This window comes from Bombus affinis, chromosome 6 (assembly GCF_024516045.1).
Source record: "Bombus affinis isolate iyBomAffi1 chromosome 6, iyBomAffi1.2, whole genome shotgun sequence".
NCBI classification, from domain to species: domain Eukaryota; kingdom Metazoa; phylum Arthropoda; class Insecta; order Hymenoptera; family Apidae; genus Bombus; species Bombus affinis.
This window is the reverse complement of record NC_066349.1, coordinates 4,526,708-4,551,749: the sequence shown is the minus strand read 5'-3', so window position 1 is coordinate 4,551,749 and position 25,042 is coordinate 4,526,708. Positions and strand designations below refer to the sequence as shown.

The 25,042-nt window shown below is 31.6% G+C and overlaps 1 protein-coding gene and 1 long non-coding RNA gene across 7 annotated transcripts; one reads left to right on the top strand and one right to left on the bottom strand.

The window, feature by feature from the left end:
* Positions 1–254: 254 nt before the first annotated feature.
* Positions 255–25,042, bottom strand: LOC126917587 (sialidase-like). The gene is made up of 4 exons (XM_050724623.1): positions 22,903–25,042; positions 10,232–10,377; positions 9,219–9,553; positions 255–713 (listed from the first exon to the last, which is right to left on the bottom strand). Exons 1-3 carry the CDS (start codon positions 24,242–24,244, stop codon positions 9,338–9,340), a joined length of 1,704 nt encoding a protein of 567 aa, XP_050580580.1. The 5' UTR covers positions 24,245–25,042; the 3' UTR covers positions 255–713; positions 9,219–9,337.
* On the top strand, positions 1,503–9,346 carry LOC126917593 (uncharacterized). Of its 6 annotated transcripts, none has more exons than XR_007710993.1 (5): positions 1,503–1,776; positions 1,853–1,918; positions 2,015–4,192; positions 4,662–4,987; positions 9,222–9,346. It is a non-coding gene; the product is annotated as an uncharacterized LOC126917593 (long non-coding RNA). The 6 variants fall into 6 exon arrangements; XR_007710994.1 differs by having other exon boundaries at positions 1,847–1,918; XR_007710995.1 differs by having other exon boundaries at positions 1,503–1,918; positions 2,015–3,058; positions 3,135–4,192.

Here is a 25,042-nt window from a genome sequence, read left to right as displayed (position 1 = left end):
ATTCGTCAGTGTCAATATCACTGATGAAGTACAGGATGGATGTTACATTTATGATGTCGATTTACCAACGTCTTGCTGGCCTTTCGATATAATTGCTAAGAATTTTTGTATCTGTCACTGCTCTGCGACACTCGAGGTGTGCGAGCGCGAGCCTTGTTGTCACCTTTGATATCTGCAGCTATGAAAAGCAGAGTTGAATCTTTACATAAGCCAACCTTTCCCCTACGATGAAGGTCAAAGTATAAAATGATCTGTTTCACTGGTTCTTGAAACTTTATTTTTTCATTACAAAATCTCTATTATTTACATTGTGCTATTTATTTAGATTGTTTTATTTATTTACATTGTGTTATTTATTTACATTGTGTTATTTACCTACATTGTGTTATTTATTTACATTGTGTTATTTATCTACATTGTGTTGTCAATGTATTAGTGCATTACGTAGCATATAGAATTTGTAATATTTCGATTAGTCTTACTAATCTCGTCCTTTATTACCACATGTAAAGTCTTAAATACAATTTCTCATCAATAATTCAATACTCTATAAATTGCTTAATTCTATTCTTTTTTTGGCATTAAGCCAAAACAATTTGAAACTATAAATTCGATACCTACAAATTTGATACTTAAAGCTAACTACAGTTTGGTTTCTTGATTTACTGGAGATTCCTCTATTGCAGCTCCTTGGTGTCACAGCAAAACCGATCCTGTATCACACAAAAGAATAAAGTTTATTAACAAATTGCGAAATGTAATAACACATAGCGTAAGATTTATTCTAGTATTGTTGATTAGATGAGTTTGATTGAATAAGTTTATTCTAATATTAAGTTTTAAGTAAATTGTGTGCGAAAACTTGATGAATCATGAAATTAATTTCAAACAATAAAATAAAAATTGATTTGTAATATTCGGATAATCAAAAAAATTACCACTCCAATCTGTTGTATCATAATAAGATTGGAGTACAAGTACGTATTGCAGAAGTATAGAATTCTATACTCAATGCGCAAAATGTTCTGTTCTCCGCCTTATTTGTAATTTCATAAGGAAACAGTATGAAACATCAGATGACCGTCAAAAAGATTTTTTTTTTTTTTTTTTTTTTAATTAGAATATTTACAATCAATTCTCGTTGAGAATTTTCAGTAACTTAATTTGGCGTAATACTATGACATCGATTATAATAGTTTTATATTGTTGGTTCTAGTAGAAACTAAGGATTTAATCTAGAGGGTATTTTCTTTTTAGTCTGCGGATCTGGTCTGCGGTCCGTCGTGTCCAGTAGTTGGGTGACTAATGGGTTGTGGTGGTTGTTGACTCTAGTGTTATATCTGCTTCTGGATTTGTGTATTTCATCTTTGACTGTAGGTATCTTGAGATCACGGTGGATTGTTTCGTTGGTAACATACCAGGGTGCATTTAATAGGGATCTTAGCGTTTTCGATTGGAAGCGTTGGAGTATTTCAATGTTGGAATTACTTACTGTTCCTCATAATTGGATTCCGTAGGTCCAGACTGGTTTTATTACGGCCTTATAAAGCGTAATTTTGTTCTGCGTGATGACAAAAGATGACACCAAAAAGTATTGAATATCAAATCTATTCTATACCTCGTTGGTGATATTATCGATCTTTTTATCATTTTCCACATTACCGATTATAGCGCAGAATAAGATTACAACATTCACAGCGGAGAAAATTGGGACTAAATACACGAAAACTTAATTGTTTCTAAAAAATAACATGTGGAACAATATATAGGAAAAAGGTATTGTTATAAATTTGATCATAAATAAGATATGAAAAACTTAAATCTCATATGAGATATTTTACCGGAGAAATAGAAATACCGACCGGGTAAAACAGTCAATGGATCCATAGGATTTTTCCACCGCTTGCAATTCAGAGCGGTGAGTTTATCAATTATGTATATATATATAAAAAATTATAGAATTTCTTCTCATTTGAAACATTTAAAACCAAAGTAATGTTTTTAAAATTTTCAGTTCAAAAACAGAAGTGATTATGTAGCGAAATCATAAAGAATAACGCTATAAACAATTAAAATAACCTAAAGTTATACAAAAGTGTCATTCCGAGGTTATGATTTGCTCTATATCAAGGAAACGTCAGTTCCGATACCTTATTTATACGTATATAAGTATATAGAAACGCAAGGTGTATAATCTCGTAAAATTTCAAACTAACCTAAAACAGGGGAACAGTATATGTTTTCCTTTAGGAAAATATTCAGGTCAGGGTGCTACCTGAGCGCTCAAAGTAAGGGCGCGTATTACTGCAAAAGGATTTCAGATACATACGCAGGTCGGACGTTTTATTACAGTTTTCATCCGCAGATTAGCCCCTTTGGAACCATCGATACTCGATTCAGGACCTTTATAGCCCCCCATAAAAGTATCTATTTGGTGTTTTCGACTGGACCGACTGGACCGAAACGCAACTCGAACAAAAAGCTATCCCCCGGAATTTCTCGGTATACGTGAAACGTTGTTACGTCTCGGGGTCCAATTACGTTAGGATCGCCGACGTACCTTTACAATTTCAAAGACGTTGCGCATCCCTTTCATTTCCTTTTTTATCTTCCTCTACAGATCCTGATTTTTACTATTTCATGGCGCGATACTGTAGAACTTAGTATATACGTATATATGTATGTATGGGAATGTTAAAAGCTTGTGGTTATACGATTAGAATTGTATGTGTGAGTTTTGAAGAAAGAGGAAGCACTTTTTGACTTCTTTGTGTGCTTAGTGAAGTTTACGGAATCGTGGATTTCCACGCTTAGATCTTTAGGTTAGGCTGTTCCTTTTTCCTTGTTTTGTATAGTAAAGATTGTAAATCATAGATATTGTGGCATACAGAGAAGAAGTTGTTGGAAGCAAGCAACATGTATATAGTTTGAAGTTGTATTGAGTTAAAAGGGTTTGTAGAGAATGGTCGTTTGGAGATTAATAATGAAACTACGCTTGGAGTATATCGAGATAAACATATGCTAATTTAAATATATTAAAGAGTATTTAACACTTATCGTACATATATTTATACGTAGTGTTTAGCCATGTATACGATTTTCTCATAAGTAATTGTTTTTCTTACAGTTGATAGGTTTGCGAGGAAAATAGCAGAAAAATATCGTGACCGTAAGAGATAAAAAAGAGACACAACGAATAGGACGAAAAATGAATGAAATACACTAAAGCGAAGTCAAGTAAATTAATGAAGATGAACAAACATATCAAGAGGAAAAGTACACGAAAACATAAACAATATTTAGAAGAAGACTGTTCAAAAGAACAAGGATATAAAACCATAATACAACATAAAAAAGGAATACACAAGAAACAATACGTATATGTATATACAAAAAAATGAAGAACGAGAAAAAAAACAAATATGACGAGTAGAAGATGGAGGACAGAGAAGAGAGGGAACGAGTACTCGGTAGCGTGTAAGCCAGCAGGGGTTGGTTTCAGGGGATGAAGCGTGGTCGGGGTTGGACATCGATCTGGTAGTTAAGTTGAGGGCTCCCATGGGACTCGTTGCCACCTTCGCAGCTTCGTCTCGTCTTGCTTTATTTGCTCCCTTTCTCAGTATTCACTGAATACACACTTTGGAATCGGTTACCGCGTTGCCTGGCCATTCGCATAAACCGCATTACACGTTTTTATGCTTGTATTTATGTACGATCTAACGAGAGCCATTCAAGAGCCGTCATTGAAACAAACCAAGGAACTTTTCCGTATCGCAAACAAATCGCCAGGTCGTAAATGATACGTTATTATTCTACAGATTTGACGATCTCCAAGAGCGTTTCACGATCGAAAATTGACCTCGTTGAATTTTAGTAGTATTCTAGTAATTGCTGGTCGTTAATGATTTGTATTTCTAACGTATTTATAATGTATTTGTAAATTTCCGTTAACGAGCAGTATATAAATGAATACAAGCTCAAATATCGCGTCAGTCGTGTGCCAAGAGTGTACAAACATGTAACATACGATCGTTCTTATATCAATTTAAATGTGTACATGTATTAATTTCTACATTTTATGACCCTGATCTTCGAGTTTTAATATAACGGAATTTAAGAGTTTTAGAGAAGAGACTATTAATCTGTACGATGATCGTTAAAAATGAATGGTCCTATATATATTGGTCTGAAGGTAACAAATATTTGGATTACACAATTGATATTTATACGATTGTTAATACCATGTAATAGTGTGTAACAATATTAATTGCTATATATATTACAAACAATTTAAATATTCCAATCCTATTCGTTATCTGACCCCTGGTTGCAATAATTTAAATTAGAGAAATGAAAGAAATTAATTTATAGCCGGCTAAAGAATAAAATGTCTCTTACTAAACTTTGTAAACGTAACACCGTGTACTTTAAAATTACCAATGTATAATGATCACATATCAAAATAATATTAGGCTTAACGATCACATAACACTCACAGTATATATTATGATAATTAATTATTATATAAAATAATTTAAGAAATGCTTACGTAAATGTATTTTCACATAAACCATATGAGATTTTCCGTAAAATACATTATGATTATTCTTGCTATTTCTTCGCATAAACATCCTATATTTATACTAACGTCGTAATTACAGATTACAAGCTTGCAAACGCTCTTAAAAGCACACGGTACGTAAAACCGCGGAATTCTTATTTTCTGTTCTTCGCAAATGTCGTTCGTTTCTTTTATTGTCGTTAAAAATTCGAAATATTCAGGACCGAGAACTCAAAAGGTGTAGCAGTAAAGCCAGCATAAAACGCGTTAACACGGAAAGAGTGGAAAAAGGGACGAGAAGAAAAACAAGTCCAGACGCGGAGTCTCGAGATGGTAATAAAAATGAAGGATTAAAATTGGCCATGATCAGAAACAACAATGCATGCTAACATTTCTCATGTTCTAAGGCATGCTTCACCTACGTAGGTAGGTACATTCTATAGAATTATACTATTACTATATCGTTCTCCTTATATGATTCAAATATCTTATCTATCTTTATTATATGAACATCTGAAGAATCTGAAGAATTTCGAAAATCCTAGAATTTGATTTAATATATTCCATCATCATGTCGCGAGAGTTTGTACAATGTAAATTTTCTATTTCGGAAGTAAAAAATAAGGGAATAATACTTTAATTTTGGAAAGTGAAGAAAATGCTATGTAGGATATTTTAACTGATTTATAAATGCGATAATTTATATATGTATGCATATATATATATATATATATATATATAGATATGTATATATATATATATACATACACACACACATGCAGTGGTGCTAGTATATAAATAAAACAAAAAATTTTTATATATACTAAATTGAATTTAATTTAGTCATGACAAATATAATTGACACATTCGAAAGACAAATTAAGTACCTCTATCCTCTGAATGATATTTTCAGAATTGGTTACTAAATGCGAATTTGATATGATCGAACACTTAGTTATTTTATATTTTTCAATGACGTAATTAATTGAATTTATGAGTGGACATTTTCTTTTAACTATTCGTAAGCTCACCACTGTATATAGCATAAGCCGATGAATGAAAAATGAAAAATTTCGTGTTTTATCGCATTTATTTTTCGATCTTCTATTCTCTCGATTTGCGGCGAACACGATTTCGAACGATTTCCTAATGAATTTACGATAATATGGCACGTATGTAACTGCACAATTTTCTCTCTGATTCGGATACGTAAAAATTAGAAATGACGGGCACTAATAACAATACACTTCGTTAATTATATCTCAAAAATTAAGAATATAAAGATAAGTTTGTAAAAAGAAGTATTCCTTGAAAATAATTAATTCAAGTAATAATAATAACAATAGAAATAACAGTAGTAACAACAACAACATTAATTATTATTATTATTATTCTATTATTAATAATAGTAATAATAATAATACTAATTAATAATATTAATAATAATATTATAATATTAATAATATTAATATTAATATTAATAATAATAATACTAATAGTGATATTATTAATTCAATAAATATCTAATTAATTCATAAAATTATTAATAATCACAGTCGATAATTAATTAAGATACTTCGATATCATGGTGCTACATAATCAATAAGAATAATTAAATTATAAAGAAAAACATTGTTTTGTATAAAAACATGCTTAAGATTAATCTTATTGCTGTTAATTGTAAAATCGATACTACATGGTAGATATCTTGAGTTATAATTCACGAAAGTGTTAATTTTACCGTTTCTATTAATAGGGGTGAGAACAGAATTTGTAAATTGTAAATTGTTTACGCACTGTAAATTGTACCATCATATTCTGTCGTTTTCTGCATGCCAACATGTTAACATAATGTAAAAACACAAATTTGTACTGATTTCAAAATGAGTTCATAAACAATTCTAAATTTGATCAAAATGCATGGTGCCTGTTTAAAAAGAAACTACGCTCTTTATTATAACGAGAAAGTTTATTTATCAATCTATATATAATAAAATGGGACGGAAAGTCATTTGTTATTGTCAAAAATTAAAAATTCTCTAAAGTCATTGCGTTGAATTGTATCACAAATTTAATATATTCGATATCTTTTATCGTAAAATTGCACAAAGAAAATTGTACGAAATAAGTGATTGAAAAAGATCAATTTACACACGAAGTTTGTTTCTTCCCACACTAGAAACGTTTTTAATTTCGTTTCTCTTCTCTTTTTGTTTGGCCAGTATATCAACAGACTAATGCGTACCAAAGGGGTTGTCAGCGTCCTAAATTCTTTTCTATTTACAATTCGTAACGAGATGACACGTTACAAATACATTAATAAAATGTTATTGATGTATTTAGTATAACTGAACGAATGAATTAAATGAAACAAATATGAGATCTTCGATCTGTGTAACTTCTCATCTTAAAATTTGAAAAAGGTGTTTTAAAATATGCTTTAAGCATAAGATATACATAAGGTCGTCCAAAACTACCTATCGTTATAATCATGAGATAATGATTATCTCGTTAGAAAGTATTTGGAGAGCCTCACAATCATATTTACAACAAAGAAGTTCTCGCTATATAACGCGAATTATTTGAAAAAAAGATCGAAGAATTTTTCGTTCATTCGTCTAATATCATCTTACGATTGGCGAAAAAGAAATGAAAATAAAAAAGAGTATCCAAGTTTTTTATAGGAAAAATAAATAAAAAAAAGAACTGGAGGACTTGACGCTAAACGTTTTAGCTTGTCTAATTTGTACAAGCGATATTTAAAAAATTTTAAAGATATATATACAAAAACGATCTTTTATGACGCCTCTTAGAACGTAGCATTAGATTGATATACAAATAACTAAAAAAAATATGTATATATATGTAATATGATATATATATATATATATATATATATAATATAATACACATACACACACACATATAAATATATATATATTATATATATATGTAATATAATATAATATACATATATACATACATACATATATATATATATATGTGTGTATATATATATATATATATATATATATACATATATATACATATTTTTTCACCATCTTCTTTTTTCTGATCTTTTAATTATAATTTTCGTATATGATTCAACACATTACTCGGAGTGCACGAATATGCCGATATCCACAGTGGTTCGTGATTTAAGGCAAACGCTGGACGTTCCCGACACCATTCGTGTTTTGTAAAATATCAGAAATTTGATAATCCAAGAACTGATTATAGCCGAGGGTATGCCTTAAATACGAACAAACTGTCATATTTTGCAAAGCGTTTGGAAAAAATGGCGCACGATTCGGAAAAGTGTATACATATATATATTTTATAAAAATTTTGTATTCCGTTCCGTCCGTTGAAAATTGAAATAATTTTGTTTATAAAAAGTAGAATACGGATTTATATGGAAATTCATATTTATGCGTACAAACAAAAATTTAACTTTAATTATCAACTTTGATATTCATTATAATTTTGATTAAATAAGGATCTTTTTCCTTATTAAAGACCACGGCAAATTTTTGAAAATTTTGCCACTTATTTTTGCAAATTTGTAAATTTCTGTAAATTTTTTGTATAATTTGAAATTTAAAAATCTGCTGTTTAATATAATAAAAGATGAACGCAAAACGTCAGAATTGAACCTGAAAGAGCTGAATATGGAATCTTCGAATTTATAATATCCGATTCCAACAAATATCCAAAGGATAAGAAAGAATGTGCGAAAATCTAATATCTCCTACAGGTTCTAATCTTGACAATCCGATAAATAATTGTTCTCTTTTTATTTTTATAATTAAACAGCAGATTTTATTTTATATAAATAAATAAATAAATAAATAAATAGATTTTAGATGGCTCACTATAACTGGTAATTTTTATACGCTTTTTGAATCATTGTTAATTATTCGAGTTCATCTTATTATTCAATTTTCTATTAAATAGATATAGAAAATTTCTTTCACATTTTTTGAGAAGCTATAATTTCAAGGAAAATATACAAGTATCTGTTCCAGAACTGTTTAGGAACCTGATGAGATACTAGTTTCATTTCTATCGAATAAAATTTCTTTTATTATAAACGATTGCTTCTCTTTCAATGTTTCATAAGCGTATAAAAATTACAGATAAAGATTGTGAAGCCAACTAAGAATAGAAGTAAATTAAAATTAATTCAACTTAAACAATGAATATCATATTTAACGTTATAAATATAATTATCGCTACATGTACATAATATATGTACGCATTTTTCGTTAAAATTTTATTATAAAATATTGTCATAAATGTATTTACAGAATTTCCATGAAATTACATAAAAATCCGCATTCTACATACTATAAACACAATATATTGCATTTCATTCATCAGTTCTATATTCCATAAACATTTTCAAATATCAATTTATTTATTTTTTATAACCAGGAAATTCTAGTTATTATAAAAGTCTTTTTCTCAAAAATATCACATTTTAGATTTTAACATTCGATTATTACATTTGATTTAACATTCGAATTATTTAAATATTCTCTAATATATTTAAAATCTGATGAAAGAAAAGTCTTTTACATTAATTTATTAGTCAATGTAATTAATTTTTCGCGAAGATTTTATGCCGGTCGCTTCAATTCATACGTCTTCTTACCAGCATGTGTTAGATGGAGTTTGCGAAATTGGACGAAACTTCTGTAATCACTGGCACTAGGTCACAACCCCACAGCAAATGGGAATGGCTACTTGGGTGGACAGCAGCTATCACGCACCTTAAATGACTGGATGCGATGGTCCGGGACGAGGAGACGGCGGACTGCCTTCATAACCAATCATTCCACCCATTTCGGCTAATCCTCCAATCGTTAGATTAGCCATTGCATTATTCGGTACTGCATCTGCTGCTCTTAACTCTTTCTGTTCCAATTCTTCGCGCTTTTTAACTTGTTTTCGTTCTTTTGCGCGACGATTTTGGAACCAGATTTTAACCTATAACAGAAGAATGGTGGTACTTTTAGATTGTGTGTTTAGGAATATAGTCGGGAGATAGAACATGCATTTAAGTAATATTTAAGGATAGAAGATTCGAAACTATTTTTCTAGACCTTCCGAAATACAAGATATAAATATTTTATACGAATATTGCCACAATACAAATGCAGTTTTATTTCACTAATGCCTACTGATCCAATTAAGTTTGTGTTTAGATGTTAGATAAATTTTAACGATTTCGCCGTTTATTATATATTGAGAAATGATTAAGGCGGCTTCATATTACAATAATTTCAGGGAACCAGCAAAATCAAAATCAATCAAAGTTATGCGACTTTATATATATATGTATGTAATATTTATAGTAATAATTTTTCGTGCGTTTATAAAATCGAATATAAAATCCATAAGTTTCTTTAGATACGTTGAACATATAATTTAACAAAGAAAATTGTACTTACTTATGATATCATCATATGGTAAGTATACGTATACAGCCTATACTAATAAGTCCAATACTATCTAATAATCTGATAGAAAATATTACCTCCTTAAAAAATACAATTTACATGCCGAACCTGCCTCTTTATTCCTGAAAACTCTTTGTTTTCTGCAAGTCGCGTTTTATTTTAATATTGCAAATATTTTTATCTATTATTTTTGTAAATTTCTCACTTGACGTTCCGAGAGCGCAAGATTAGCGGCGAGTTCAGCTTTGCGGCGAATTGTGATGTAACGGCTATAGTGAAACTCCTTCTCAAGCTCCAACCTCTGATGATCTGTGTAGACCACTCTGTATTTGTCTTTAGTTCGGGTTTTTCCTGTAAAAAGTACGAAGGCGAAGATAAGATCGACATTATTACACGTTTAATATCTGCTTCCCTAATTCTCTTGTCAATAACGCGTATAACGAAGATAACGCTTTTGACGATCATACAAGTAGACACATCTCGTACTAAAGCCCATTAGTAATGTAAGTAAAACATGATTTATAATAATTTTAGAAAAAACTATTTTTTTAAACTACAACTAAAGAAACTACACCCATGACACGTGTGAAGGAATCCTCGAAAGAACGATAAGTCACGACGTAACTTCAAAATGGATAATACTCGTCCGAAATTTCGATAGAAATTTCATGTATTCAATTATAGGAAGATTAAAGATTACATTAAAAATTAAAAGTAATACATATAGAAAGTCCATATTTGCATAAAATATTAATAAAGAATTTTCACAAAATTAGGAAAAATATGTAAGTTTAATTCTAATGCAGTTAGAATACTAAAGGAGAAGAAATTTTACCTAATATCAAACGGTTACATTATCTACTACATGCAGTGACAGGCATATCAATTCAGCTTGTATTAATCTTTTTAGAAGCTTAATCAAGCATACTACTTAGACGTTTCCTACAGTAAGCGTCCAAATACTTTAGCGAGCCATTGTATATGAATGACAGAGAACGTTCTGTGGTTCATTACTATATAGCAACGAAGAATTTGAAGAAAATGAGTGAGAAAAAAGATACCGATAAGTCTGTGTCGTTGATGGTGCGAATTCAACGTGGCATTCGAAAACGATTACTATACACCAGAGTACGAAATACACAAAATGAGAAGGAAACTGAAACGCAGCGAAACTGACGGAGAGGGCGGGAAGAGACGCAACGGGAGAAAGGAAAACGATTAGATAAGGCCGGTGGCCGGCGAGATCAAAGGCGTGCACGTTAATCCACCACTCCTCGATAACAGTGCTCGAGGCCTTCGAGACATCACGAATAAGCTTCGACCTTAGACTTTTCGATGGTATATACATGGATACAGCATGGCTGGCATCGAATCACCGAGATTACTATATAGTAACTCTTCGTTTGTGCCAAAGAGAAATTAATTTCTACTACCATACATGTAATACTCAAATTTGATACTGCGTTTTCTTTCACAAGTACCGCAGACTCTTAAAAATCGTAATAGTTTAAATCCTAAAAAAATGAAAATTCAAAGTCATTATATTTAAAAACCATTCCTTATAAAAACAATAACTTCATTTTTATGAGAAATGTCCCAGGATTTTATTTATTTGATTTTAGAACCAAATCAGCGATGTTATCAAATTAGCGATGCTATTTGAGACCAAGGTATTGTTCTCTCTTCATATTTCGTACTTTTGTTATGACTTTTCAATAAAGCTTTAAATGACGTCTAGATATAACATCTTTTACTCGATTACAGGTACCCGTAGAATACACTGACAAAGTTTGATTGTATAAAAGCCATTTATAAAAGCCACTAATTTTAAATTTTCTCTTTTTTCTGTTAAGATTATATTATTACGATTTTTGAAGAGTATTAACTATGTGTGGAGGAAAATGGAGACTTGAGTATTGTATATTTGAATGGGGTTGAAAGATATGTTATATACATAGGTATCATAGCTGTTCAAATATTAGAACAATATATTATGACACGTCGAATTTCTTACTCAGATTGCGCTCGACCGTTATCGTGTACCTATGAGCATTTAAAATTTTTCGCGGTAATGATAGTGAAGTAATGAAACGATCCCCGTCGCAAATATAAAATGCGTTTTACGCATAGTATATTTTTGGAAATTTGATAAAAAGAACGTTTTATGGAAGAGCTTCACAAAGTAAGAAGATTCTATGAATGATTTATACTGCCTTTCTAAGTAAGTAAGTAAGTAAGTAAGAAGAAGAAGAAGAAGAAGTTCTTTAGAAATATTAATTTGAAAACTATAATGATACAACTTTGGCGAATTTTTCGTATCAGTTCGTAGATCCTATTTTCTTATACTTCGTATTATTTACAATAATTATATGTAGGTACTTAATATAGTATTAGGTTGTCCAGAAAGTGTCTTTCTTTTATAGACACGTCTTTTACAACGATGCATACAAACATGAAACCTAATCTATCAAACGTTGTGATCTTTATCTTGATAGAACAAAATGGATCATACGTAATTTGATAAAATAATATAAAACGGAAAATATTGTGTATCCATTATTTCCTTATAAAACGAAAGAAATTTTTCGGACGATTTAATATGTAATAAAATACATATAATGTGCAGAAGTCTAAGTATAAAACATTCAAAGTATGCCATTTCTTATAATTTTTTTTCATTCTTATTGGTCATGATAGAGACTATAGAAAACACAATTTAATCGAAGTTACCAATAATTTTCCACAAATTCAAAGAAAATGAGAGCATGTATACTTATACAATACCTTGTAGGTATACTACTATTGTTTTAAAACGATAATTAATATGTGCAAATCGGCGAATAACATTTGTAAATAACAAGAAGAAAGTCAATCGTGTATAAATATTCGAATATCATTTCTTTTTCGACAATGCGCGTACACGTATCGTTCGTCAGAATCGCAAATATTTGCCATGTTAAGCGTAATTGTCGATGAAACTTAATGCACAATAAACAAGCATAAAACATTATTAAATCTTATCGACAGACATTTCGTCGTTGAAGATTGTCATCGAAACGGAAAGAAGAAAAAATTCCAAACGCTACGGCATTATGTGTGCTTCAATTTCGACAGATCTTTCCACGTACTTTTTTGATAAGTTCTTTTTTTGCAATGCATTGTTAAAAGAAAATTTCATTTCAAAAGATTTAAAACTGAAAAATAAAATAGAAGATACAAAGACACCAGTATAATAAAACGAAAAAGTTTGCCATCCAACACGAAATTAATCCGCTCGATGTAATAGGTGAAAAGCCAATTTCTTTGCAACTGTTTGATTTTTAACCGTCCAAAGTTGTATACACTTGAACTTTTACATCCGAAAAAAAAGTCTATCGGAAATCCCAGAGGAGAAAACGTTGTTTGAAGGGGAGAACGGTCGGTTTTTCGATGTAAGAACCGCATAGTTGTGTGAGTCGGCAAGGATTACCGTCGGCTTTTTTCATCTCTCTGATATCGGAACTCGCACCTACGATTATCCGACCGGTTTCTTGTCAACACTCGATCTACTTATACTTTGAATAGCGTAATTGTTACACCAGGTCAGTCATGATAATTTCATTTCACCCATTGTAAGTACCTACTCTATTACGCATTGACATATATATTTCTTGTAACGCCGCGTGCATCATTCATCTTCCCCTTTCAGAAAAGAACTTCATAAAAATCAGTTCTGATACGAATTTTGACACATTTTTAACCTACTCGCGTTTGTTACTAAAGTGATCAAAACGGGCAATTCGTTATTTTCCATACAGATATTGTTATTTCAAACAGAATATTATAATCGTCACAAAGATGTTCATAGAAATGTTATTATTCGAAAGAGGAATATTACAGAACCGTGAATTTTCAGAGATTTCAATAATTCTCAATCATATGGATAAAATATACGAGTCAAAACTTGTTTTTCTTCCTATGTATTTGTTCATGTATCTTACATTTTAGTTTCTTTGATACAATTTTGATACTTCAAGTGTAGCAAGAAACTCTGCAATTTCAAGAAAAGTACGAAATCGAGAACTACTGTGCGAGAAGTTTCTTAGATTTCTCCTTAGAAGTTTCTTAGATTTACTGTAAGGAAACGTATTGCTTAACGTTTCAGCGTTAGCCAGTTGTTCTTTATCCAAATAATTAATTCACAAGATTTGTATGGCACGTATCTCACATAGATATTCCTGTTGTAAGAACTTCTCTACTATTCGATAAGAAAAAACAACGTGAACGGAAGAATGTAAATCGTCAGCACGATGTAGTACAAATGGAAGAATTTGAGCATCACAGAGGAACGTGTCGTGCAATATTTGTAGAGAGATTACAAAAGAATCTCTTTCGAAAGAATACGCGCCTACCTTTAACCAAGTGTGAAACATCTACTTTTCTGAATAATTTTACGAATCTCCTGAAAGTCGACTTTAGGTATTCGCTACGAAATCAACCCTTTATGTTGTAATTAATCTGATCCGTACAAGCATAACGTTTAGGACGTACACATATAGTTCAATCAAAACGAATCCACGTCATGATTTTGTGCCTCCACCTCGCTATATATGTATTTTGATTGAGCAAGAGGGAAGAATATTTTGCGTACTATCCGGCGGAAAAGTGAGACGAGAAGAGAGCCCGAGCAAGGGAGCAAAGAAAGAGGACTCCTGGGGCTCGTTGCTACCCCATTATAGCGTTTGCTCTTCCATTTCGCTATGCGAAATGGTGAAAGCGCGTGTCCCGCTTTTCCTGTCGATGTCCTCGAGTTCTCTTTGCCACCCCCTTAACCGCGACCCCCATACCGCCACTCTACTTGAACCGGCGCTTCTCTACTCGCACGGGTACTATTCGTCAGTGACATCACAATTACCTCTATTGTGCCATGCAACATTTGTATATTACATATCAAGTGTCTTCTCTATAGTTAGCTATACAGTAGTCGCTTCGTTGATTAATCTCGTTACGCGCATACAAGATTTTTTTAATATTGTTGAAAATATTACTTAAAATATACAGGAGAATACGGTTTATTTAAATATGTGGAATATGCTTTAATCTTTGTGAGATACTGCTAGAGTTTGGATTTCTAATAAATGGACTGCTGATGTTTATACGAATTTATACTTTTATAGCTTTTTGTATCTTTAGAAATCTAGGCAACCTGTCTAGGTTTATATTGAGAATCATATCATTTTACAAGAATCCTTGGATAAATACTACACGTACTCGCTTGAATTGCTCGGAGAAGCAAGTTTACATAAATCCTAACCTTGTAACTAACATCGATAGGACGAGAAATTCTTGGTGGTCGAAAACAACGATCAATCACGGCACGGCGCGCGACGCTCAAAATTCCTTGACACACATGCACCTTTTCCAGCCGCAAAGGTCCAGATCACAGAATATACAACGTAATATTTGTAATTTTCTGAATCGTAGAAATCGTTATCGCTGTGCAATTTTATCTCCGATAACGGCGCTCATACGAGTGCGCGATATTTATAGAAACCATGATTTGCAAAAATCTCATCTAACTGATCCGACGAATTTAATTGAATCATAATCTCGAGTGCCTCGCACGTGCTTCGTAATATGCACGATGATGGGTTTTAACCTGTTAAGCGAAAAAGACGAGTTAGCTCGTCACCAAATCGCTCAAACGTTTTTTGAACGTAAGAGTTTCTTTATTTATGGATTCCATGTTTTCCGATACGCATTTTTATTTCTGTGAAAAATCTCCTGCTTATAAGGGGATAGAAAGACAAAGGAAGGAAATACAAAGTTCTCTGTAATAAGCGTCAAACGTCTATTTTAGAACTTTAAGTTTGGGTAAGTTTAAGAGAGGATTCTCTCAACGGCGTATCGAGTCAGGTCAAAATTCAGATATTTAAATGTACAAGGCTAAAGTAACGGTTAGTAACAAGGATGCCTAGAGGTTCGGGGTATAATTATACCTACAGTGTACTTTTCGAATTGAAATTTCGCCAACTCTTTGTACATAGAAAATACCTAGAAAGTACAATAGAAAGTACCTAGTAAAATTTCTTTCCTTGTCCTTCAATTGATTATTGACACGACAAAGTTCATTAGCTGGTTCTTAAGCTGCAGGTATAAATGGATGAAATATAACATAAAAGGATCGGTTTAAGAGGATTAGGAAAGCAAAGTAGAAAGTAAAAATTATCCTGGTCAGTCATAACAGGTAACCGATTTAATGAAAGTTCATTGTTGGCAAAACAAACCGTTTGGAGAAGTTTTATGACATAATAGTCGAACGTTTAGATGGACTTACGCTATAAAATTGCTTCCAAAAGTTTTATAAGCCAATTGATTTATATTCGAGTATATTTAGCGTGAATTTATAATTATAACGTGACCGTCATGCATTCGTGCGAAATTGACAATTAGGGGAAATACGCGGAACATTAAAAATAGAATATTAATAAGATTGAATAGGTAAGACCGACCTGTATTTGGATTTCATTTCTATAAAAATACAAATTTGCATAAACATTTTTATTCTATCTTCAGCTTCTCACGAGGTGACCAAAATGGCGTCAGTAATAAAATCCGAAGAAAACGCGTTCTCTATCACGATGACTCGAGCAGAATGCGGTCGTTTCGAAGGAGCACGCCAACTATAACTAATAATCACGAGGAAAAATCGCATACAGCCAGAAGCGTGCGAATATACGTATTCTGAATCATCCGAGTGTCGTCTTTATACGAGACAGCGGCTGCCTGCAATATAACCATAAAATCCGGGTAATAGTCGGTAGAAGGTATTGAAGGGACGCTGGGCTGTGAAACGGTCGAAAAATGAGAAAAAGGTGAAATTTAGCAGCAGGAAGGAAACAGGGTGAGGAAAGGAAAGTCGTGATGTCCTCACGATTGTAAGGTGCTACACCACTGATGATTTGGCTGTAGTTATACTTCGAAATGAAGCAAATACTTGGAAGTTTGCTTCTGTATAATATGATTCATGGATTCACAAAGTGTGTGGATCGCTAGCTGATTTTGGCCCAGTTAAATATCAAAATATGAAAGTTCTTTAAATGTTCATTAGAAGCGTCTTATTCATCGAGAATCGTTGGTTGCACAATTCAAAATTAATTCGGTTAGAGATCACGCGTGGATTACTGTTTTTGTCTAGTTTCTCCGAGTCAACAATCTATCGCGTCAATTGTGAAAATCAAGTCTCGATAATAATTGTGCTTCATGCGACCTTCGAATGGATCGTGAAAAATTATTGTTTTCCAAAGTAGGTGTCGATCCGTAAAAGTTTGGGAGCCTCACTATGGGCGATTTAAACGCCAGAGTTTACAGCTTAGAGAATTGAAAATACTGGAAACTTCGAAAATCGGATGTCAGAGAATTAGGATTATTTAAGAATGTTACGTCTAGTAGCAGTAAACTTTTCAACGATTTCGATCTTTAATTTAATTGATAAATTTAGTTGAAGAATTTAATCAACAATTATGTACATAATTGTCGATTTTTATTACTGGCATTATGCTACTATATGAAAAGCAACTGCGTTAAAAGTTATAAATATATAGTAGAAGAAACATTTAGATCGCTTATAAATTATCGCAGCATACAATTCATGCAAATGATTATATCATGCAATAATTCCATCATCGATATTCGTATCATAAACATGAAATGGTTAACAGATAATCTAATATATCCGCAATATAAAATTTACATTCGGCAAGGCAAACTTAACGACTATAAGTTTAGATGTACTTAATTGAGACATGCAAACTATCGAATAATCTCACTTTTCTTCTAAATATTCTGTATAAGTCTGGTTCTTTCTTCAATTCTTTGTAAAGCAACTTTTGAGTTTAAAAGAAAAGGCAATAAATAAAAATAAATATTGAAGGCTACAACGAAATTACAAATACAATTTTTAGAAAAACACAAGACTTTAATTGCTTGAAAATTAATTTAAGAAATTAATTTTAGAACTATTTTGGAATAGAAGCAAAAGTACGTATACAAATAAATTTCAGTTAACGGTTATCAAATATAAACATTTCAAGAAGCGAAACCGATATCATAATCTCCTGCGTCCCTGAAAAGTGATATTTCATAAAAGAATTAAGTAAAAAATCATATATATTTACGAGAGAAGCTAGTCTATATGAATAAACACTTTTATTCATTACTAATTAACGACATATTCACGAATAGCTAGAAAATAACACAGTGCACATCCGAATATCAACTATTGATATCGTACCGTCAATGATGCAGAGGTCGTGAATCGGAGAACTTGCATTTGCGTTGCAACTTGCAGTTATGTTGCATGCTGCAATAGTAGAAAATATTTGACTGTTTGAGCGTATAGATATCTTCATTCTAAGATTATTCCACTAGAGATATATGAAGCAAGTTCTTTCCCGTAGCGTGAGTTTTATTATGAAGTTTAAGAAAACCTCAATCTTCTTTATTATGGAGTATAAAAATTGTAGTCTTCTTCATTACGAATTTTAACAAATTCCTGTTTTTAATTATAATTACCTATGAAAATAACAATAATTTTAATAAAGATATACAACTTTTCAAGTGGTATTTCAAAGCTGTAAGTAATATCTAGAGACAATGTTCTACTCTCGTCTCGTTTCCTTTTAATTTTTCAGTGGAAAAGTTTTATGCAGAGAAATTTTCTAAGAGCTATAAATCTTCTCCATCATATATACATACATCACGTAATACGAAACTCAATCCATAAACTGTACACGAAGAATTAACAGACATTCGAGAGGTTTACCGAAACAATTAAAATCCACGTAAATCAGGAAACATGTATATGAACATATAAATATCTATGAATCTATAATGTCAATTGCAACAAAATTCAACGTGAAATATGTAAACGTATAGCGCTAAAAAATTTGATTAATTTTTATTTTGAAATTTTATTAGTAAGTATTGCGATGAAATCAGGCTGTCGTGACTCTATCGATAAAATTTGAAACAAAAGATCTGAGAATATAAAAGTTTTCTATGGTAATTTATCTTATCATGTATGTGATTTATCTTTAGCATTGCTACAAAATGGAAAAATCCGCGTAATTTTAAAATTACGTTCAACTTCGTTGTGACAACTTTCAAACTCGCGGAACTCGGAAGAAAATTACTTGACATGTTTCTTGACTAACTGTGGATGAATTTTGAAAGAAACGAATCTTTTGTACTTGAAGATGACTGGAAAGAGTAGCGTTCTGAGTTTCGTTGGTCCGGTTAAAAATCGAGGCGACAGCAAGAGGACGGAGATTATCTCACAAATATTTGAGAGCAATTAGATGTTTGCTCGTCTGTTACCGTGTTTACATTGTTCACCGTATCTAGACCGCAGAGACGTGTTTATGTATAGTCGAGTGCGATGTGCGCCGAGTTCTCCACGATTCTTTTTTAAAAGTCTTTCTCATTTAACACTAATTCAAGTAAACTATATTAAGATTATGTGTATCGACAGAAATGATCTTTCGCGTATCGTGAAATAGAGTGAATTTGCTATCGTTCGATATCGTTTGATAGAAGATCGGCATTATATGAATTTTCAGTTTCGAGATATCTACGAAAATAAGCTCTAAACGTGAATTTATCAATCATTCTGAGAATTGTTACTCATCTAACGAACCAATAATATAAGTCATATATATATATCAATAACGGGATACTTTATCATAATTCGTCAACTTTGGAACAAATCTGATAATGCACATGGAAACTGCAAGATATTTAGGATATATTTGACAATGATCGCAAAAGTATTTAAACAATCCATTATATTAATAAGTTTGAATATCCAATGGGACCATCTCATATGTTTAAAACGGTTGTGTTGTGTATCAATTTTTGTATTGAACATATGCTTGCAGTAAATTTCTCCTAGTTTCTTGTATGTATTACATATAATATACATGTCATATACTTATATATACTTGTCAATACATATAATAATGGCAGTCGTGTCTCATTATAATACTGTGTAATGAAAGTGCAAAATGTGTTATGAAATACATACAATATGAACATACAAATTTTTTATGTTAAATAAACCTTCAAATACTTTCATGAGACACTGTATGTATTATACTGTAGAATACTGTACTAATATATAAATATCATATCTGTTGACATAGAGACCCAACGTCCTAGGTTGCCATAGTTTGTTGTATTATTGTATTCGTAACTTGATGTTTTGTTACAGGCTATATAGGTAATTATTTAAATAGGCATCTATCAAGAAAATATAAATGATTTTTCAATCGATTTATACATCAATAGAATCTTACGCTCTACGTTCTTCAATTAGCTATTAATTAACGCTACTTTTGAATGATTTCAATTTTAAAGAACAATTGTTATAATTACGATTTCTATTTAATTAATAATTCACCGATAAATTTGACAAATTTCTTGCATTTCCTAATAGCTCGATTTTGATTATGTCAACTGATTTTAATTTATTTGACGTTGATTGATACGTAGGTAAAGTATTATTTGCCAGATATATAAATAATAGAATATTTTATGAAATTATGATTATATTTTGAACACAGTATTTAGTGTGTAGCATAAAATAAAATACAATAAATTATAGTAGGAGGTAGCAAATTATATATATAATCTATACTTGATATTTTCATATCATTGTTAAGGGGTAAACGAATGTAATCATGTAGAAACGAAATGATATTTTAAAGGTATAATCGAAGCTCCATTAATGCGGCAACCTTATCCGTATTAACGAGAAACGTTTTAATTCGTCTCATCCCATCATGTCAGTTATCATTCTTTTTAAATACCAGCAATTAGAATATTGTTTGAAGCAATTTGACTTTAAATCGTGAGACATAAACTGGCAAGATCGTTCTAAAAAACTGAAATTCGTTGCATGAATTTATCAATGCACTTTCAGATACCCTTGCACAATAATTTTCCAAACAGATTGCATCAGCGAAACTTTTTACAACTATAAAATTGTTCTTTATAATTCATAAACTTCAATTCCGCAAACAATATTTTGTAATTTGTGAAGAATGTCTTAAATTTTCTTAACTACAGATCGCAAAATTGCACTGTTTTAACGTTGCTCAGAAACATCTTTGTAACGTCGTTTGCGTATTTGTATTAACGTAAATTGCAATTTACGATTTTATGTAAAATAGGGCAATTAATTTGCGATTTGTTTAATTTGTAAAATTACGCTTATAAATCTTTCCTTCATTAGCAAACTCATTAGCAACAAGTATTTCTACTATATAGAAATTTTATTACTGAGTTTACTACTTTATTATGAAAAAATTTATTAACGCTACATATATATATATACACACATATTTATTAAGATTTATTATAGTATAATAAGAAACCTACTACATTTATCATAATTCTAAAAAAAAAAATAATTTACTAATTACTTGTAACTTGTAAGATTGCGCTAATACCTAGATTAATATAAAGTAAATTGTGCAAGAAAGCCGTGATCGAAATTTGTTCATCATTTTCTTCCTATTATTCGTTAAATCTCATTCAAGGTACGATTCTTACGCTAAAAAGTATTATCAGTAACAATAATACGATGTCGCATAAATATCGCGTTATCTACTTTTTTCTTGTATAATGTTACCTACATCAATTAATCTTACAAGTTTAATAATTATCGTTTTTGGTGTTTATTATTAGCGAACAACGTGATTCGCGTGTCTCTGCTCATTGTCTTTTGTTTAATTACTCGTAATTTGTTGATCAATGTTTGACCTTTCGCGACATAATACGATATTTTATATCTGTAGATCTAACTTTGGACAATATCAATATCAAATGTTAGCATAGTGGTTAATTTGATTCGACGTTTAAATAACGTCTTTTCTCTCAAAAATAATAAATTTCGAGATAGAACGATATCTGAATATTAATACGAGTACTTGATTGTAGATGGAAGATTTGTATAGGAATCGTTTGCACTGCGAAGGGTTAATAAACGATATAAGGACAGAGAAAGTGAAGATCAAATTCTCCAGACTAAACTTTCCATTTAATTATTCTTAAGCCAAAAATGACTACCAATCTCGGATTCTGATTAGAGTGTTGTGTAAACAGTATCGTGTACGAAAAATCAATTATTAATACATTCGTGATCAGTAATTTTATACGAATTATAACGTAGGAAATCAAAACACTCTACAATTCAGAGAAAGAATTTGAAAATTTCGAGGAGGAATAAAAATACGTATTATATTTTGAGCGTTATTTTATACGATCAAATAGACGCAACGAACGTTGAATATTAAATGGAAATTCTCTGTTACTGCAATTAACGAACCAAATTTTCTTTTTACATATGCTACCAATTCTATAACCAGCCGACACCAAAAACTAACAAGTATATGCTTACCAATAATATATGACTAACAAAATATACCAATGTATATCCAATAGGGGAAACATGTACAAAACCGTATAGCAAAACAAAATCATATATCCATACTCGTTTCCGTAGTTAATTAAATAAATCCGGTGTAAATTAAAAATAAAAAGGATAAATAAAATAATTAAATAAATAAAAAATAGAATTTTGATTTACACAATTTGTTTCATAAAAAGAAAAATTATCCAGAACCTTTAATATACAGTTTTGTGCGGATTTCCCCCAAATACGAGAAATAAATCGTATCCATAAATGAAAATAAAATGAACTTGTAAATAAAATAAAATAACTAAAGAAAATACATAAAGCAAGAAAGTAGAGCATATAAGTAATAAAATAAAGTAGATAAGTAAAGCAATAAAATAAAGTAGATAAGTAAAGCAATAAAATAAAATAAGACTAACCAGGATTGGGGTGAGACTGGTAGGAAGTCTTCTTCATCCACTCGTAGGGACTTCTGATCTGCGCGGCTCTCATCGATGTCGCGCTATTAATACTGTTCCCACTATTGCTAGTGCTAGACGGTGTAATATTTTTACTATTCGTAACATTACTGCTGCCGTTATTCCTTGGTGGAGTAGACGAAGTCTCTGGATTACTAACTTCGCTCCCGCTGGCAGTAACGGGAGGGCTTGTTTCTTCAGTTATAACAGGACCACTTGCTTCATTACCCCAATCATTTAATCCTGCCAGCTGAGCCTGTTGGTACTGGTGATACTGATACTGATGAATGTGTGAGTACGGGTAAGCGTGAGGAGGCGGCCAATTAGGAATCATCTCTGCCGGATCCAAATATTGTTGTGGTCCAGTTGATTGATAATGGACATGTGGATATCCATGGGGATGTGTATGTGCATGTGCGAGTGTTTGCGGAAGTGTATGTGCAAGTGTTTGTGGAAGTGTATGTGAAAGTCCTTGCGAAAGTGTTTGTGTATGTGCATGTGCGAGTGTTTGCGGAAGTGTATGTGCAAGTGTTTGTGGAAGCGTTTGCGGAAGCGCATGTGAAAGTGTTTGTGAAAAATTTTGCGGAAGTGTATGTGAAAACGTTTGAGGAAGTGTATGAGAAAATGTTTGAGGAAGTGTATGTGGGAACGTATGTGCATGTGTATTTGGATGTGCTTGTGCTTGTGCTTGTACTTGTGTATGTGTATGTGCTTGTGCTTGAGGTTGTGCTTGAGGTTGTGCTTGAGGTTGTGTTTGTGTAAGTGTTTGTGTATGTCTTTGTGTATATGTATGCATATGTGGATATGTGTGTGGATGTCCATGTGAAGATCCATGCGAAGATCCATGCGAAGATCCATGCGAAGATCCATGCGAAGATCCATGCGAAGATCCATGTGAAGATCCATGTGAAGATCCATGTGAAGATCCATGTGAAGATCCATGTGAAGATACATGTGGATGCTCATGTGGATAACTATACCAATATTGCTGACCTCCGTCGGCTGTGGTGTTTGTTTGTTGCGGACCATGTTGTGCAGAATTATGTTGCGCAGAATTATGTTGCGCAGAATTATGTTGCGCAGAATTATGTTGCGTAGAATTATGTTGCGTGGAATTATGTTGTGTAGAATTATGTTGTATAGAATTACTTAATTCAGAATTATTTGGTGCCGAATTATGTTGTACAGAATTATTTTGTGGTATTTGTTGTGGAAGTGGCTGCTGGCCAGGTACTTGTTGTTGGCAAAGCATCGCAAGAGAATTATAGTAAGATACCATTCCGATATTACATGTGTCTCCCATTTAATTCGATTATTCTTGTACACCCTCGACAAGAGCACTTTTTTTTAGTCAATCCTTATTAATCAGTTGAGCAACGAATTTCGAGGTTCGTATAGACTAGATTTCTTGTATCACAATTACGAGTTCTTTTTTAGTAAATATAGTTTTTCTTAGTAATATAAAACTTAGTCATATAAAACAATTATTAAAATTTGTTAAATCTTATGTAACATTAATTTATTAAAAGTTAAATTTATCTTTTTTACTGCGTTATATCGCTAGTTCTTGTCTAGCGATAAATAAACATAAATTAAGCTTTATAGGAACAACTTGTTTTTAAAATTTGTGTCGTAGGTTAGAAACCTTCGTCATTATGTGCCTGCCACGGTTACATCTTATTAAATGAATAAGTGTGGTTATCAAGCAGTCCGTCTCATAGTGTCAATAATGTTGATGCAAGTGGTCAATCTGGAATTACCAGATTTATATGTCGAAAGAATTATTTCTGTCACTGTGACGAGTTCCACAGTGAACAGAAACCAATTCTAAAAATTTGATAACTTCCTCATTGCGAAAGTTTTGTTAGTTTGACCTAACTCGAACTTTTTAATTGTTTAGTTGATCACTTAAACCACGCACCTTTCACATCCAGAAACAATCGAAGTTTTCTCTTCAATTTTCGAAGCAAAGTAGAGATACACAAAAATTTTAAGTCCCGTACTATTGAGTATAAATTCACGACTAGACACACTTCTCTCTAACAACAAACGCGTGCGTGATGTTATAACAACGACGGTTTACTAGACTATGATCACCAAA